Source organism: Hydra viridissima, unplaced genomic scaffold (genome assembly GCF_058129835.1).
Source record: "Hydra viridissima isolate aposymbiotic clone 2 unplaced genomic scaffold, HvirCarnegie_v1 scaffold_1, whole genome shotgun sequence".
Classification (NCBI taxonomy): domain Eukaryota; kingdom Metazoa; phylum Cnidaria; class Hydrozoa; order Anthoathecata; family Hydridae; genus Hydra; species Hydra viridissima.
This window is the reverse complement of record NW_028324300.1, coordinates 12,144,454-12,160,649: the sequence shown is the minus strand read 5'-3', so window position 1 is coordinate 12,160,649 and position 16,196 is coordinate 12,144,454. Positions and strand designations below refer to the sequence as shown.

Here is a 16,196-nt window from a genome sequence, read left to right as displayed (position 1 = left end):
AAAATAAGTACGTAATGATAAAAAATGTTATAAAAAACATAGCGTTGTCAATATTATCAGTTAAAAAAAATATGTAGTAGCAGTGATAAACAAAAAAGTTTGTAAAACTACTGGAAAAGCATGAGATGCTATCAGGCATATTTTACAGACTGCTTTTAAAAAAAAATACTTAGAGGATTCATCTGCATTTTCCGATGTTAAACATACTTTTTAAATATTGGGTTTAGGAATTTCATACTTTAACGACATTTTATCCGAAATCTCCATAACAATAAGCAAAAATAGCTTTTTCCATATCATCTTTTCTCCGTGATCGATATATCTGTATAGACATTACAAATTTCATTTTCTTAAAAGGAAATTTGTTTAACCATGGACGTATAAAGATGGACGTGCAATGCTTTAATTTCTTTTGCGAGCCATGCTCGTTGCGCATTGTTACAAGTCTTTTGTTTTAAACGATAGAAATTAATTTATGTTAAGATCTGCCTGTTTCGTCGAAAATTTTTGGCCTCGACTAACCAGTCACATCAACTTCCTTTTAGTTATTAAAGATAACAGCAATAGAACCAAGTTTAAAGCTTATATAGCCAGACATTCTTAATATAGCCAGACATTCTTAATATTTTAAGAAATAACGCTGATGATGATAAAGAAATTGAGATCAATTACTTAAGTACTTTAGTACATGTATAATTAGAGATGTAATAAATAACACAAAATATCAACTACATTTGTAGCTACCTAGACCACGGTAGTTTCGCAATGGACATTTATTATGCGCAAGCGCATTACGTAAAAATAAATTGTGCATTTAAAACTGTTTTTCCACTAGCCTCGAAAACGGAGAATTTAAAGGTATTTTCAATCTTTCATATATAGGATACTTAAGTATTAAATCTCACTAATGAACTTTTTTTTTTATTAACATACGTTTTTGTAATTAGAAAAAATCAAAAGTAACAAAAAATATGTCACGCCTGAAGCTTTAATTTACCTGTAAAGTTGACCGAGATTTCATCGCGGATTTTACAACCATTTTTATTCCTTAATAAAACCTACGAAGATCGATTTTTGAAATATAGTATTATATATCATTGGAAAGAATAAAAGTTAAGCTATAATATCTAACACAGCATTTTTACCAGTCATTTTTTTACATAAAGATGTGCAGCTAAGAAGATGAATAATATTTCGATATTTTTTCACTAATCGTAAAACAATATGGCTGACTTATTTCGACAATATCTTAAAGTAACTTTACACAAACATATTAAATATATATATTTGTCATAAACTTTACAACTTTGTTATGCAAAATCATTTTATTATACATAAAACATAAAATTTATTATGCAGTTTTCTTTCTTCGAGGGATGATGGGCGGTTTTAATGACTTAGCCATTATGTTATTTCTTATGAAATGGTCTCTCATAATACTTTCTAGTTTTCGTATACCAGACATGCTCGAGTATATTCTTTCGATATTATTAAATTCTGCATGTATACTCTCACCACCTTGCTCTCCATATAATCCAAGACCTACTCCCCATGTGCTCAAAAATACTCCCATGTGATTCTCTAACATATGCATTTTGGGAGTTATTGATTCTTTTGGCCAAGTGCTTCGAAAAAACTTCATTAATTCACATACTGCTATTTCTACAAAAAAAACTTAACTAGTAAATGTAAATAAATAATGGAAAAATTTGTCTTTAAACAATAATTTATTAAATACTTCTTATAATAGTCAATAAACTTACCAAAACTCTTGATTTTTTCTTCGCTGAATAAATGACATGAGTTCATTTCATTGTGACACTTAGAATAGTTGTTAAACAAAATATTGAATTTTCGTTGTATGTTAATCGCCTCTACATGAATTGGATGTTCTTGATATTTTATATGATTGAAAACTACTAGGGGAATAGAGTCACATAACTTTTTTATGTTATCAACCTGAAAAACAAAACAAAAATCATTTGTGTGACAAAAGTTTTTATTATATGCATAGGCTTTATATGCATAAATACGTATATGGATTGCAATATATTTGATCAGGAATGTTAATTGGAATTTATAATTTAATGTAGAGATTGTAAAAACCTGCATAACATGCATAACAAATTTTAACAGACTTTATTTCATGAAAATACAGATTTATATTTTCATACCATACCTTCAACATTTTATGAACATGATTTCCTATGAATGAGCAACTATGATATGCTTGACGTTGCACTCCACACGACTGTAAAACAGATTCAATTCCTTTTCTTATTGGCCCAATTCCTTCTAATAATTCAACTTTACAGCATTCTGCAATTTGTGCCTCCTTAAAAATTAAATATAAATATTGTACAAAAAATCCAGATAATACACTCCATAAATTAAAAAAACAATGCTCTAAAAATAAATAATTATTTCCAGTACTATTTAATAAATACTTTTTCTATTCTCTTTGATCTTAACAGTGCAATTCTCTCTGTGTACATTAACTGCAAGTAATCTGAATTTTCAGGGTTACGAAGTACTTCAATGACACTTGTATCTTGAATAAGAAGAATTTTATTATTTATATCATCAATCGCATATTTTAACTGGTTTATCTCTACTTGCTTTTCAACATATTTGTCAAATTCACTTGAGTCAAGGCGTTTATCATTTATTGCAAGAAATCCAGCTAGTTTGATATCAAGAAGATGACATTCAGTTTCTAACATGTGAAAAAATTTTAGAAATATTCCCAATGAGATGTGGAGAGCTGGTATTGCTATCTGTAAAATGATTTAAACAATCCCATATTAGTTAGGTGTGTTATAAAAGATATATATATATATATATATATATTATATGCATTTAAAGTTCGACAACAATTTATACACACCTGTTCAATTGGTACATCAAACAATGGCTCATCAATTACATTATTGAATTTTTTTGCATTTTTAATGTTGCCTCCATCATTTTTAAATCGTTTATAATCTGATTTCAAAGTTTGAAGCGTTCTTAAATTGATTTGTCGATGCCGATCTTCAGTATTCAATTGCATTTCACTTGATGTAATCTCACAGAATAAGCAGCAATCACGACCTGTTAAATAAAATTACATAACTTTTATGTTCTTTTTACAAATAAGTTATTTAATTTTTATAATTTTTGCAATTTCATTTTTAGTAATTTAATCTAGAATACAAGCTTAGTGAATACAAAACTTAAGACTGACCAGTTGCTCCTGTGATGCCATAGATAGCACACAGAAATACATAATCACCAAACATAAACACTCGCAAATTCTTATCCCTAAAATTACAATTTTTAAAATTGATTTAAAATTTTTTTTTATTTCAAACAATATTTTTATAAATCGAAGAGCAAATAAATTTTGGAAATATTTAATTATTAACCTCCATTTCATTGTTTGAAGCTGTCTAATTTCATCTATGTGTCTTGAGAGCCCAATTTTAAGGTTTGCTCTATAGTCTTTGGCCTCAAATATATTGAAAACTGTTGTATTATTCTTAGAATTAGGTTTAGAAACATTAGCTATCTGATAGCTCATTTTAAATGAACCACCTCCATGGTCGCCACCAACCTTTACATGTATTTCACTAGGATTTATCTTTTCATACGTTAGTTGGTTATATCTACGATAATAAAGAAGAAATTGTTTATTTATAAAACAAAGAATAGAATTTATACAAATTATTTACAAAAAACTTAAACATATTTTGAACTTACTTTTCTAATTCATCCAGTAACTTGATTAAATGGGATGGTAAATCATTAATATATGCTGTAGGAGTATCTTTTATTTCAAAAGTTCCTTTTTCATTTTTGAATTCAAACAGAAATTCTTTGTTTTCAACAATCAAATCATCACCTGACCAATATTTTGAAACTTTTTGCTGATTAGAAAGTGACGGTAGTTTGACATTTTTTGTGTGGAAAAATCTGAAATAAAGATATTTATAAATAAATATATATGTGTGTGCAGAGCCGGATTAACATCCTCGGGTCTCGAAGTACTTACCTAATCATTTTTTTCATCTTTTCCCAAGGTAAACCACAATCTGTCTTTAGTGATACAATATCTTCTGACCCTATCTGAACTTGGGGGATGTTTGCTTTTTTCAGTATATCAATTTTATCATTTTTACTAAAAGAATTAAGCATAATTGCTGCTTGATTTATTCTTGCTTTTTTTGCTGGTCCTGCATTTTCAATAAGTGATTGGTGTATTTGATTTTGACGCCTTCTAATAGTTTTCTGGCTTATACTATTTGAAGTTTTATAGATCTTTGAAGTCACTTTAAACTGTATAGCCTGTTAAAGACCAATTATCCAACTATAAACTATTCTTTAAACTATTATTTTTTTATATTGAATATTTTAATTTAAAAGTAAAAATAGCTTACCCGCGGACCACCTGAAGGGAGTTCAAAGGAATGTGATTTGTTTTTTGCCATTTTCAATTTTGCAAAGTGAGCAAATGCATAGCCTAACTCTTTAGGGATTTCACAATTCTCATTTATTTTATATATCTCTGTAACTGTCAATGAAGAGCTAGACAATGGGGAACTATATTGTGATTTGTTTCTAACTTTGCATGTTTGTTCATGTTCTTCTTTATAGCTTATATTTTTTGCAGTAAATTTTTCTTTGCATGTATTATTACAACATTTTATAATTAAATTCTCAAGTATAGTTTGCATTGATGTTGCCTTTAAGATACTACCAAGAGTTATATTAGAGGAACATATTGTGCATTTAGTTTCTGTTTCTAATTTTCCAATTATGTTTGGAAAAATGCATGTTGCACAAAACAAATGTTGACAATTATTAAGTAATACAGGCTTATGTAACAATCTTTTACAAATGTTGCATAAACATAAATCTTTGTGTGGATTATCAGCTACATCGATAGAATCATGAAATAAACGAGGCAGTCCAGAAAAACTTTCCATTATTTTAAAAATTGACTCTCTTGTCCAAACAACTTTGTCATTTAATGGTGGTCTTCCACACTGCTTTTTTTTCTTCCTACCAGATTTTTTCAAAAAGCATATGCATCTTTCAACGAAACAAGTTTGTGGCCATTGACTTTAACTGAAATTAGAGGTTGTTCCTCGCTGTTCGATATTTCTCAAGTGTGTGTAGCATTTCATGCAAATTTTAGGTGGGTGGGTGTCCATTCTGTCTTCTTCTAACTCAGTGAAAAATGCCCGATCAATTCTAATATTTATATTTTTTGTGTTAATTGGATCATTGCCGATATAGTTTCCACATAGTCTGCACAGTTTCATAAGACATGATATGTGTTTAGTAGCAACAACAGTAGACATTTTTAGATTGGATACCGTACTTCTTTAATCCAATTATTTGATAACTTAAAAAAATGACTGGTTAATAAGATTAGTGTTTTCTAATAGAATTTAGATGAGAGTTTTAGAAACCGTTTAGTTCTTGCTTTCAAAAATTGAATTAAAAAAGTTAAAGAGTTTAGAAAAAACATAAAATTTAAAAAATAATACTCTTTATTACAGCTCCTGAAAGTTTGTTAAAAAGCAATCGAATCAAACTTTTTTTTAATTATCCATAATATTTTGTCATTTGACTATCTTATGTAACTTTGCAACACTAAAAAAAACAAAATATAATAGTTTAAAAACGTGTTCCTATTTTCGGTATCTCAAAGTACAAATCAAAATAATTGTAAATATCGAGAGGAAAACAAAAAATCTCCGGAGACGCATGCGCACTATAAATGTCTGTTTGGTATCAAGATTAAAACGACCGTGAGACTACAATTGTTTCAGGGAACACCTCCATCTACAATATTACTGCAGACTTCCAGTCAATGAGTATTGTGAGGGCGGCTGATTTTATTAATTAATTCTTTTTATTTTATGTTAATTTATATTTGATGTGATGATAAAAAAATGTGGTTGCGGTGGTTGGTTCTATGTAAGTGTAATGGTAGCGCAAATATAGAGAGTGATAGAATGTGAGGTAGGACTGTCAGTGTGTAACGCAGATGTGGTAAAAGCGCGATAGGAGCATCAGACTTTTTTAATAACAATTTTTAACGCATAAAACAATAATAAAATTACTAATAACAATAGTATTGCCTTACTTAAAATGAAAGCAAAAGCAAAAATATTTACGACTGATTTTTCTTCTCTTACTTATTTTTCTTAATCAATAATCTCAATTATTTCTCTTCAATATATATATATTCTCTTAATATTAACTCATACATATAACAATACCTTAATACTTATAACAACGCAAATTGAAAACTACTCAAATACATTTCCTTACCAAATCCTTCTCATAAGTTCCTCTTTAAATTGTCCATAAATTCTTTTCATTAAATTCTCTTTAAAATTTTCAAAAATCCTTTTCTCATAAATCCTCTTTTAAAATCTCTTAAAACTCTTTTAAATCCTTTTCTCATAAATCCTCTTTTAAAATCTCTTAAAACTCTTTTAAATCCTTTTCTCATAAATCCTCTTTTAAAATCTCTTAAAACTCTTTTAAATCCTTTTCTCATAAATCCTCTTTTAAAATCTCTTAAAACTCTTTTAAATCCTTTTCTCATAAATCCTCTTAAAATCTCTTAAAACTCTTTTAAATCCTTTTCTCATAAATCCTCTTAAAATCTCTTAAAACTCTTTTCTTTCTCTTAAAATTCTTTTTATAATCTTTCATAACTCTTTCTTAATTCATCTTCAAAACTCTCTTTAAAACATTTCATCAAAATTTTCCCGAAAACATCTCTCCAAAGAGAGGGCTCCAAAAATCTCCCCAAATAAAAGTCTCTAAAAAAAATCTCAATAAAAATCTAAAAGATTTTCTCAACCGTTCCTTTTCTATCTGTCCGCAGGTGTTATTTTGAATTCTCGTCCAGACAATAGATTTCTTTTTTTTTTTTTTTTTTTTTTTTTTTTTTTTTTTTTTTTTTTCAAGTTCGTTCAGTACTTTAGTTTCAACTTCTGAGTCATGGTATTCTTTAAAACAAGTTTTACTAGTTTTCTTTTTGTTAGTCTTTATATCAGAGTGGCTACAGAACTTTCTAGAACTTTACTAATTAAAATCATATCATTGTGTTTCAAGTCGTGTTTGCGAAACAGTTTTAATCATTTATGGTGTGACTTATTCATTTTTCATGTTATTAGACATGTGTGTCCACCTGGTGTTTTTTTGGTTGACTCACTCTTTTCCTCGTTCGAATGTAGCGTGTTTGAGTCGGGTAAAACTTAAAGATAATGTTTACAATTTTCTTCATCTTCCCTCCTCACATAGCTCCATTCTTCGAAAAAAATCGTCCCTTGATTTTTAACTACAGGGTTAGTTCTTACATGTGGTATGTGTGTACTGTTTATCATATGGATTATCAAGATCTAACTTTTCGAGAGTTGAAGTTGGTTTATTGAAGTTTCGAGAGTTGAACTTGATTATCGCTCTTCTATTCGTGTAGGCTTCGAGATTTTGAATTCTTATTGTCTGTCTTTTATTAGTGTAGGTTTCGAGATTTTGAATTCTTATTGTCTGTCTTTTATTAGTGTAGGTTTCGAGATTTGAAGTTGGTATTTTCTATCTTCTATTGATGTGGGCTTCGAGATTTGGAATTCGCATTGTTTGTCTTCTATTCGTGCAGGTTTCGAGAATATTTGAGTAACTTGATTTGCGTTTTTAATTAAATATTTTAAACCGTGTAAATATATTCTTAAATACTCCAATAATATAACGTCGTGCATATACTTCAATTACATATACTTCAATTTCATATACTTCAATTACATATACTTCAATATATACTTCAATTTGATATACTTCAATTACATATACTTCAATTACATATACTTCAATTACATATACTTCAATTACATATACTTCAGTTACATATACTTCAATTACATATACTTCAATAAATTTCTTAATAATACAATGAAAATTTGTTACCCCTTACAGATACTTAAATGTAAATCTTGAAAACATAATGTAAAAAATGGAAAAAAGAAAATAGACAAATCATCTCAAAAATGAAATGGCGTAGGCACTAAGTAGCAAGGGCTGAAACCTGAAAAAGTGCCTTGAAAAAAGTTAAGTTTAAAAAAAAGGTGAAATGCAAAGCTTGATTAACTGATTTAAACCTCGATGCTGCATTTCACACAAAATACGTTTGATCGTCATAGTCATTGATATCGATATCGTTGTTGTCGTAGTTGTCGTCGTTGTCGTATCATGATAAATCATCTTAAATCATCATCTTAAGTCATCTTCATCTTTATCAGTCATCATCATCATCATCATCATCATCATCATCATCATCATCATCATCATCATCATCATCATCATCATCATCATCACCATCATCATCATCATCATCATCATCATCATCATCATCATCATCATCATCATCACCATCATCATCATCATCATCATCATCATCATCATCATCATCATCATCATCATCATCATCATCATCATCATCATAATTAAAAGTTATCAAATTATCAAATTAAACGTTTTAAATCGCTCACATGGGTAGGGTTCGCGAATCTCCCTATGCGTTATCCAAGCGCATGTTACCCGTAATACCTTTTATTTACTTTCCTTGAAATTCGTTTACCTTTTTGGTAAACCCGGAACAAAATAGTAAAATGATTATGTTATTTGTTATTAATTCTACTTTGTTTAGCTTTTGATCGTATTCTTGCGTTTTATCTATTGATGCTCTTGCTTTTCCATTAACATTTGTCGGTGCTTTGAATATAATAGCCTGGGGATCTTTACTTTCGTTCTTCGTTACTTTACTTAATGCATTATAATCATTCATAAAACGTTGTATTTTTGTAGTCGAGTACTGCTTAGATAATGGTGACTCAAAAATAATAATCTCTTGATAAGAGTTAGTGATTATATAATTCCTTATACTTGGTATTTTGAGAAAGATTGGGAACTGTAAAATGCTTGAGGAGCACGAAGTTTGGATTTCGAAGAGAGCTTTAAACTTATTTTCTACCTTGTTAACGTGTTCATTGACAAGTCGTTTAGTCATGTTAAAATTATATATTGGTTCATGATCGGTGGTTTTCGCACAAAGAAGAAATATTGGAATGAATAAAAGGAGTTGTAAAAGTAGAGCTGTCATAGTGAGGCTTCTACTTTCCTTATACGGCTCAGAAAAACGGAATGAACGATTGATTGACATGTAATTGGGTGGAAAGTGGGGTAGCTGATCTGAAGTAATGTTCTTTAGAATTAGAGGATGAAGCTTTTTCACTGGTTCAGAAGTATACTCTAAATCTTTGAAGAGTCTCCATTTTGTAGGGAACACATTTGCATCTTTGAGGATTTTGATATCATGGTTATCATTAACTTTCAACTGAGTTGTGCCTTGGTTTTCTGAACTTGTACTTAAGTCTTTTAGAGAACTTAGATTCATTTGGTTAGAGATACCGCTCTCTCTATGTTCTTCTATAGTCGTACAATACTCTTCATCAGTTGATGGATTCAAAGTATCATTGTTAAAAGGTGTTTCAATAATTCCCTGCTGATCTTCGTTGCCATCATTATAATTACCGTTTTCTGATTGAATTTTAATCTCTAACTCAGTTCTGCTACTTAAGTCGTCGTTGCTTTCATTAAGGTAGTCTAATGCTTTTAACATTGGGAAAATATCAATATGTCCTTGATTTTTGTAACATAAATTTGGTATTTGAATCAGTGTTTGATCAACTAAAAGCTGCTGCTTTGATTTATCTTCTAAGATAATATTTTCCTCTAACTGATATGGGCCATCATTAATTTCTAAAGATAGCTTGTTTTCTTTAAAGTCTATAATCCCATTGTACTCTGTGAGGAAGTCTTTGCCAAGTATGACATCATAGTTGAGATTCTTAATGACATATGTTTTAAACTGGTATGTATGCTTCTCAATTTCGAACTCTAAGGTAAACATTCCTTTTATGGACAGTGTTTGACCGTTGGCAGAAGTAACTCGTGGTAAGTCACTTTTTTGTAGGGTTACATTGTTTCCAGCATTCTTAAGCATTTTGTATAGGTCATAACTTATAGCAGTGATAGCTGCTCCAGTGTCGATTAGTATTCTTGTCCAATGATTGCATACCTTTCCCCATATGTTAAGATTAGTTGTTTGAGGCACAGTTTTCTTTTTAGATATTTGGTCCGTATCTTGATCAAACACAGGTTCTTGACTTAAATCTACCAATCTAACTGGTATGATTGTCTCTTCTAGTATCTCTTTCTTTTGGTTGGAACTGACCAAATCGTTAGCTTCCTCGTTGTTTTCTGGAATAAACTGTTGATATGTAACGAAATCTTCTATCTCAGCTTTAGAGGTATCAACTGGTAATTCGGAGCAACAATTGGTAATGATTTCATCAGCGTCATTTTGGTCAACTCTTATAACATTTTCGATGTCTGGTGGATCGATAATCACACTTGATTCATCACGTACAATTTCTGGATCTTCGTATGTGTAATTTTTCATATTTTTGGCTTCATGATTTATTGCACTAAGATATTCCTTGTTGCTCATTTTTCCTTTCTTTTGTGAAAAAGACTTTTGTTCCATAATATGTTGTGACAAACATCGAACCTGATCTCGTAGATAGTTTACCTCCTGGGTGGTCTGTTCACTAGTTTCTCGTAGGTTCTCAATCTCGTGTTGTAGACGCTTGTTCTCATCTTCATATGAAGGAGTGTAATCCAGCCTATAATATGACATATGATCTTGCTCTGGTGTATTATTGTAACAACCGGTGTTGGCTTCATATGGATATCTCTCATCAAAAGTTGGTATCTGATTGTTTGTATAAGGTATGTATCCATAATCATAACTGTCATCCCAAAGGTAATCTTCAACATCATCATATTCAAAGGTCATGTCGTCATCATGTTCGAAATCACTCTCCTGATGTTCAGCAATACTATCTACGCCTAGTGTTCGAATTGACATATCATTTCTTTGACTTTCATGGGTACCTGTTTGTGTATTTTGAACGTTATTCCACTTGTTATTTTGTGGTCTTGATTTGAAGTAATTATCTTTATAGGTTTGTTGTGGGTTGTTTGAGGTATTCGATCTCCAATTTTCACTATTCGAAACGGGTTGAATGTATTTATTGCCCATGTTTCTGCTCTGGTTATCAAAATTTCGTGGAGTCCAGTTTCTATTGTTTCTCCATTGCGGTTGTTGCGTAAAGTTTTTCCTGTACAGATACTGCGAGTTGTTACTTTGTGGAATCCTGGGATCTTGATATTCTTGTCTGCATTGTCTTGCCAAATGTCCCGTCTTATTGCATATAAAGCAGGTTGGTTGATTTACTGTAGTTGAGTTATAATCCTGATTTTGGCCAAAGTTACTATTCGTTTGTCTCTGTAGACGCATTTTTAGCTTTCTGTTCTCGTCTTTCAGCCTTGCAACTTCTCTGGTCGCATTTTCGGGGTTGGCTAAATTCGCAGGTGTGGCACTATACGCAGCCACAGGTGGTGTGTCGCTATCAGCAAAAGATACAGTGTTATGCTTAGTAGACTGGTTTTGTAATTTTGTCATGGTCTTTATTACGGTTTCGACTATGCGAGCGTCATCATCAATGTTTACTGAATTATTTACTCTAGCGATTCTGACTGCTTGTGTATATGTTTCCGGTTGGCTTAAAAGAAGTTTTCTCTTTAAACTAGAATTAACTCCTTGAATAAAAAGATCTCTTTTAGTTTCTTCCGAAACTTTTAACTCTTGTGACAGCTTCTCTAAATTCGCTATAAAATGTTCAAGCCCTTTTTCTCCTTCTTTTAGTCCATACAGTTGGGTTTTCTTAATCCAAACACGTTCTGGTGGTTCATACTCATTCTGAAAAGCTTGTTGTATTAATTGTAAATCTTGCCTTATTTTGTTTGGAAGGGATTCATAAAATATCGAAGCAGATTTATTTAAGCAAAGTGGAAAAGCGCAAAGTTGTTCATTATTGTCCCATTTGTTAAATGTGGCAGTTCTCTTAAATTGAAGAAAAAATTCTTTAACATCATCATCTGGTCCTCCGTTAAACTGTGGTAAACTAGCCTTATCGATTGTTGGTCTTAATGAGGTTGTAATCTTTTCTAACCAATTAAGAGTATTTCTCTCATCTTTTTGTCTAACCAAAGAAGCTTCGGCTTCTTGTTTTGCCGTGGAATTTAATAGTTTTCTGACAACCTTTTCTATCTTCTTTTCACTTATAATTTTATCAATATACTCATCTCGCCTATCATTTTCCTCGTGTCCTAGAGAGTCTCGATCAAAGTTATCTATTGGTAAAACTTCAATGTCGGGTGTGATACAGTTGGGTGCAGATGGTGTTTTTGAGTAAAATAGTGGTATAATGTTAGGGTTATTGTTGTTATGAGGTGAACCTGAATAACTTGCCATTTTTGATGTTGATAAAACTGTTTTTTAAATGTTTATTAAAAATGTTAATTCACTTTTACTTTTTCGAAAATGATTAATAATTAAAGTTCACTGATTTATGAAGAAATGAGTGAATAAAGTTGATCTCGGTAGGAATCTCCAGTGTGAGGGCGGCGGATTTTATTAATTAATTTTTTTTTTATTTTATGTTAATTTATATTTGATGTGATGATAAAAAAATGTGGTTGCGGTGGTTGGTTCTATGTAAGTGTAATGGTAGCGCAAATATAGAGAGTGATAGAATGTGAGGTAGGACTGTCAGTGTGTAACGCAGATGTGGTAAAAGCGCGATAGGAGCATCAGACTTTTTTAATAACAATTTTTAACGCATAAAACAATAATAAAATTACTAATAACAATAGTATTGCCTTACTTAAAATGAAAGCAAAAGCAAAAATATTTACGACTGATTTTTCTTCTCTTACTTATTTTTCTTAATCAATAATCTCAATTATTTCTCTTCAATATATATATATTCTCTTAATATTAACTCATACATATAACAATACCTTAATACTTATAACAACGCAAATTGAAAACTACTCAAATACATTTCCTTACCAAATCCTTCTCATAAGTTCCTCTTTAAATTGTCCATAAATTCTTTTCATTAAATTCTCTTTAAAATTTTCAAAAATCCTTTTCTCATAAATCCTCTTTTAAAATCTCTTAAAACTCTTTTAAATCCTTTTCTCATAAATCCTCTTTTAAAATCTCTTAAAACTCTTTTAAATCCTTTTCTCATAAATCCTCTTTTAAAATCTCTTAAAACTCTTTTAAATCCTTTTCTCATAAATCCTCTTTTAAAATCTCTTAAAACTCTTTTAAATCCTTTTCTCATAAATCCTCTTAAAATCTCTTAAAACTCTTTTAAATCCTTTTCTCATAAATCCTCTTAAAATCTCTTAAAACTCTTTTCTTTCTCTTAAAATTCTTTTTATAATCTTTCATAACTCTTTCTTAATTCATCTTCAAAACTCTCTTTAAAACATTTCATCAAAATTTTCCCGAAAACATCTCTCCAAAGAGAGGGCTCCAAAAATCTCCCCAAATAAAAGTCTCTAAAAAAAATCTCAATAAAAATCTAAAAGATTTTCTCAACCGTTCCTTTTCTATCTGTCCGCAGGTGTTATTTTGAATTCTCGTCCAGACAATAGATTTCTTTTTTTTTTTTTTTTTTTTTTTTTTTTTTTTTTTTTTTTTTTTTCAAGTTCGTTCAGTACTTTAGTTTCAACTTCTGAGTCATGGTATTCTTTAAAACAAGTTTTACTAGTTTTCTTTTTGTTAGTCTTTATATCAGAGTGGCTACAGAACTTTCTAGAACTTTACTAATTAAAATCATATCATTGTGTTTCAAGTCGTGTTTGCGAAACAGTTTTAATCATTTATGGTGTGACTTATTCATTTTTCATGTTATTAGACATGTGTGTCCACCTGGTGTTTTTTTGGTTGACTCACTCTTTTCCTCGTTCGAATGTAGCGTGTTTGAGTCGGGTAAAACTTAAAGATAATGTTTACAATTTTCTTCATCTTCCCTCCTCACAGTATTATAGAATTTTCTATTTTTATGTTTAAAAACAGAAATATATACCGTTAAGGATAAATAACTTATACATAAAATGAATATAAATGCAATAATAAAAAAATATTTTGTCACAGTTTAAAAAAATTCAGCTAAGTCAATTTATGGCCAATCGCAAGAATAACTATGTATTTATTGCTAACATAATATGATTTACCAGCTATATAAACTAAACTTTACTTGACGAAAGCTAATGGGTTTTTATGTGCTTTTTATGATAAATGAAATAATGTATGAAACATGAAAAACGAAAACATGAAATATCTGACCTTATTCTGCATGATAATTATAAATTTGAATAAAATTTTAGAAGGTTTGTATTATCAAATGAATTATAAAAAAGCCCAATAGAAAACACACCTACTAAAAAACATTGCATAGTTGGAATATATATTACGGAGCTTATAGAGAAGTCCAGACAAAAAATGACGACATCGCAAAAAATACTAAACAAATACACAAATTTCTACACGAAAAAAGTACTTAAATTTACAAATGTTCATCTTGAAAAAATGATAAAATTGGAGTCGGAGAAGACAGTCCATATATTTTTTCAGGGCATGTTAAAAAACGCACCAGCATTAAGAAAATCAAATTAAAAATATAATCATGTACTCTTTTTTGTTGATGCTGTGAAATATATTTCTATAATAATACATATCTCTTTTTTTCAGTTGTTGCATTTGGATAGTTCATATTTTCACACCTTTCTGCAGTTATTAAGATGATAATTGTACAAAAATAAATATACATTTTAACAAAAGCTGGATGTTTAAGCTATAAAATGGTATACAATAATGTCATTTTTGAGAATGTTTTTTTTTTTACTTTGGTCCGCCACCTGGCCAACTGTGCACTACCATAATGAACCGAAACTTTCATTAGGTTTTTTTTAGTTTAGAAGCCTTGTTTTTAATTTAGTATGGGATCATGATGATTTATTGTTAAAAAAAGTTTAAACTGAACACCGTTTTAAAAAAGAGTGTTATTAAAACTCGGTTTTGTTAGTGTGAATGGGATATTAATTATAAAACAAAAACTGATTTTGAAAAATATCCAAAATACTAAATTTTAAATTATTTATTTATACATACATACATACATACATACATACATACATACATACATACATACATACATACATACATACATACATACATACATACATACATACATACATACATACATACATACATACATACATACATACATACATACATACATACATACATACATACATACATACATACATACATACATACATACATACATACATACATACATACATACATACATACATACATACATACATACATACATACATACATACATACATACATAAGGTTGTAAAAACTGGGTTGAGCAGTATTGAAAACAAGTGACAGAAATATGAGCTTTTTTCAATTTCTCTTTAAGTTTTATTTACATTTTATTTGTGTTTTATTTACATTATATTTGTGTTTTTTTTCTGTGATGTTTCAAACTTTTAGCTTTTAAAAAACCGAAATGTAGATGTTACGTTACTAACACAATAATTGTTGTTGCTTTAATCAATGACAATTTCAACTACATCCAAACTTTCTAACCGTTATATATGTTTTATTAATAACTATGAAAACTACAGAATTGCATATGAATACAATATTTCAAAATTAATAAAACTTATAATACAGCAATTTTTACTGCGTAAATAATATATGCTTAAAAGTTAAAGTTTCATTGTTATCAATGGAGTTGTATTGAACAACCCTCCTATAGGTAACTACATACAGAATAATTTAAATATTGCCAATGGGTTACAAACAATATTTTCAAACCATCACTTAAATTACTCTCACCGGATGAGCGAAATATTTTTCGAAGATCTTTAAGATTATTTTCGAAGAACCAGAGCCTTAAAAATGACGGTTTCAACTTTTATGGTCAGCATAGTAATTTTGTAATCTTTTAAGTATGTTTAGATCATTAACAATGTCATCAAATTATTTATAAATATATATATATATATATATATATATATATATATATATATATTTCTATATGATATTATCAAATTAAATCACTTTTAATGATGATGATGATGATGATGATGATGATGTTGATGATGATGATGATGATGATGATGATGATGATGAT

At 29.5% G+C, this 16,196-nt stretch overlaps 2 protein-coding genes across 4 annotated transcripts in view; one reads left to right on the top strand and one right to left on the bottom strand.

The window, feature by feature from the left end:
• The window catches only part of LOC149893369 (uncharacterized), a 51,683-nt gene that overhangs the window by 29,805 nt on the left and 5,682 nt on the right, over nt 1–16,196 (top strand). Inside the window, exons 8-9 of the mRNA XM_090098480.1 lie at nt 11,109–11,345; nt 13,824–13,972. Coding sequence (XP_089954606.1) covers nt 11,109–11,345; nt 13,824–13,972 — 386 coding nt within the window. The remainder of the gene's footprint in view (nt 1–11,108; nt 11,346–13,823; nt 13,973–16,196) is intronic.
• Nucleotides 1,274–6,849, bottom strand: LOC149893370 (uncharacterized). 3 transcript variants are annotated; one of them, XM_090071919.1, is made up of 12 exons: nt 6,325–6,849; nt 5,535–5,640; nt 4,419–5,389; nt 4,034–4,326; nt 3,742–3,954; nt 3,408–3,647; nt 3,227–3,303; nt 2,888–3,093; nt 2,448–2,777; nt 2,180–2,335; nt 1,764–1,959; nt 1,274–1,662 (listed from the first exon to the last, which is right to left on the bottom strand). In XM_090071919.1, the coding sequence occupies exons 3-12, from the start codon at nt 4,965–4,967 to the stop codon at nt 1,352–1,354; spliced, it is 2,571 nt and encodes an 856-aa protein (XP_089928045.1). In that variant the 5' UTR covers nt 4,968–5,389; nt 5,535–5,640; nt 6,325–6,849; the 3' UTR covers nt 1,274–1,351. The 3 variants fall into 3 exon arrangements, with proteins under 3 accessions (XP_089928045.1, XP_089928041.1, XP_089928051.1); XM_090071915.1 differs by lacking the exons at nt 5,535–5,640; nt 6,325–6,849 and having other exon boundaries at nt 4,419–5,479; XM_090071925.1 differs by lacking the exons at nt 4,034–4,326; nt 4,419–5,389; nt 5,535–5,640; nt 6,325–6,849 and having other exon boundaries at nt 3,408–3,490; nt 3,577–3,647; nt 3,742–3,790.

Bases quoted from the DNA above. Each gene is read 5' to 3' on its own strand.
- LOC149893370 (XM_090071919.1), bottom strand. From the start codon at position 4,967: ATGGAAAGTTTTTCTGGACTGCCTCGTTTATTTCATGATTCTATCGAT. The intron at 3,955-4,033 runs GTAAGTACTTCG...TCTTTATTTCAG, and splicing joins AAGATGAAAAAAATGATTAG to ATTTTTCCACACAAAAAATG. The intron at 3,304-3,407 runs GTTAATAATTAA...TTGTAATTTTAG, and splicing joins CTTCAAACAATGAAATGGAG to GGATAAGAATTTGCGAGTGT.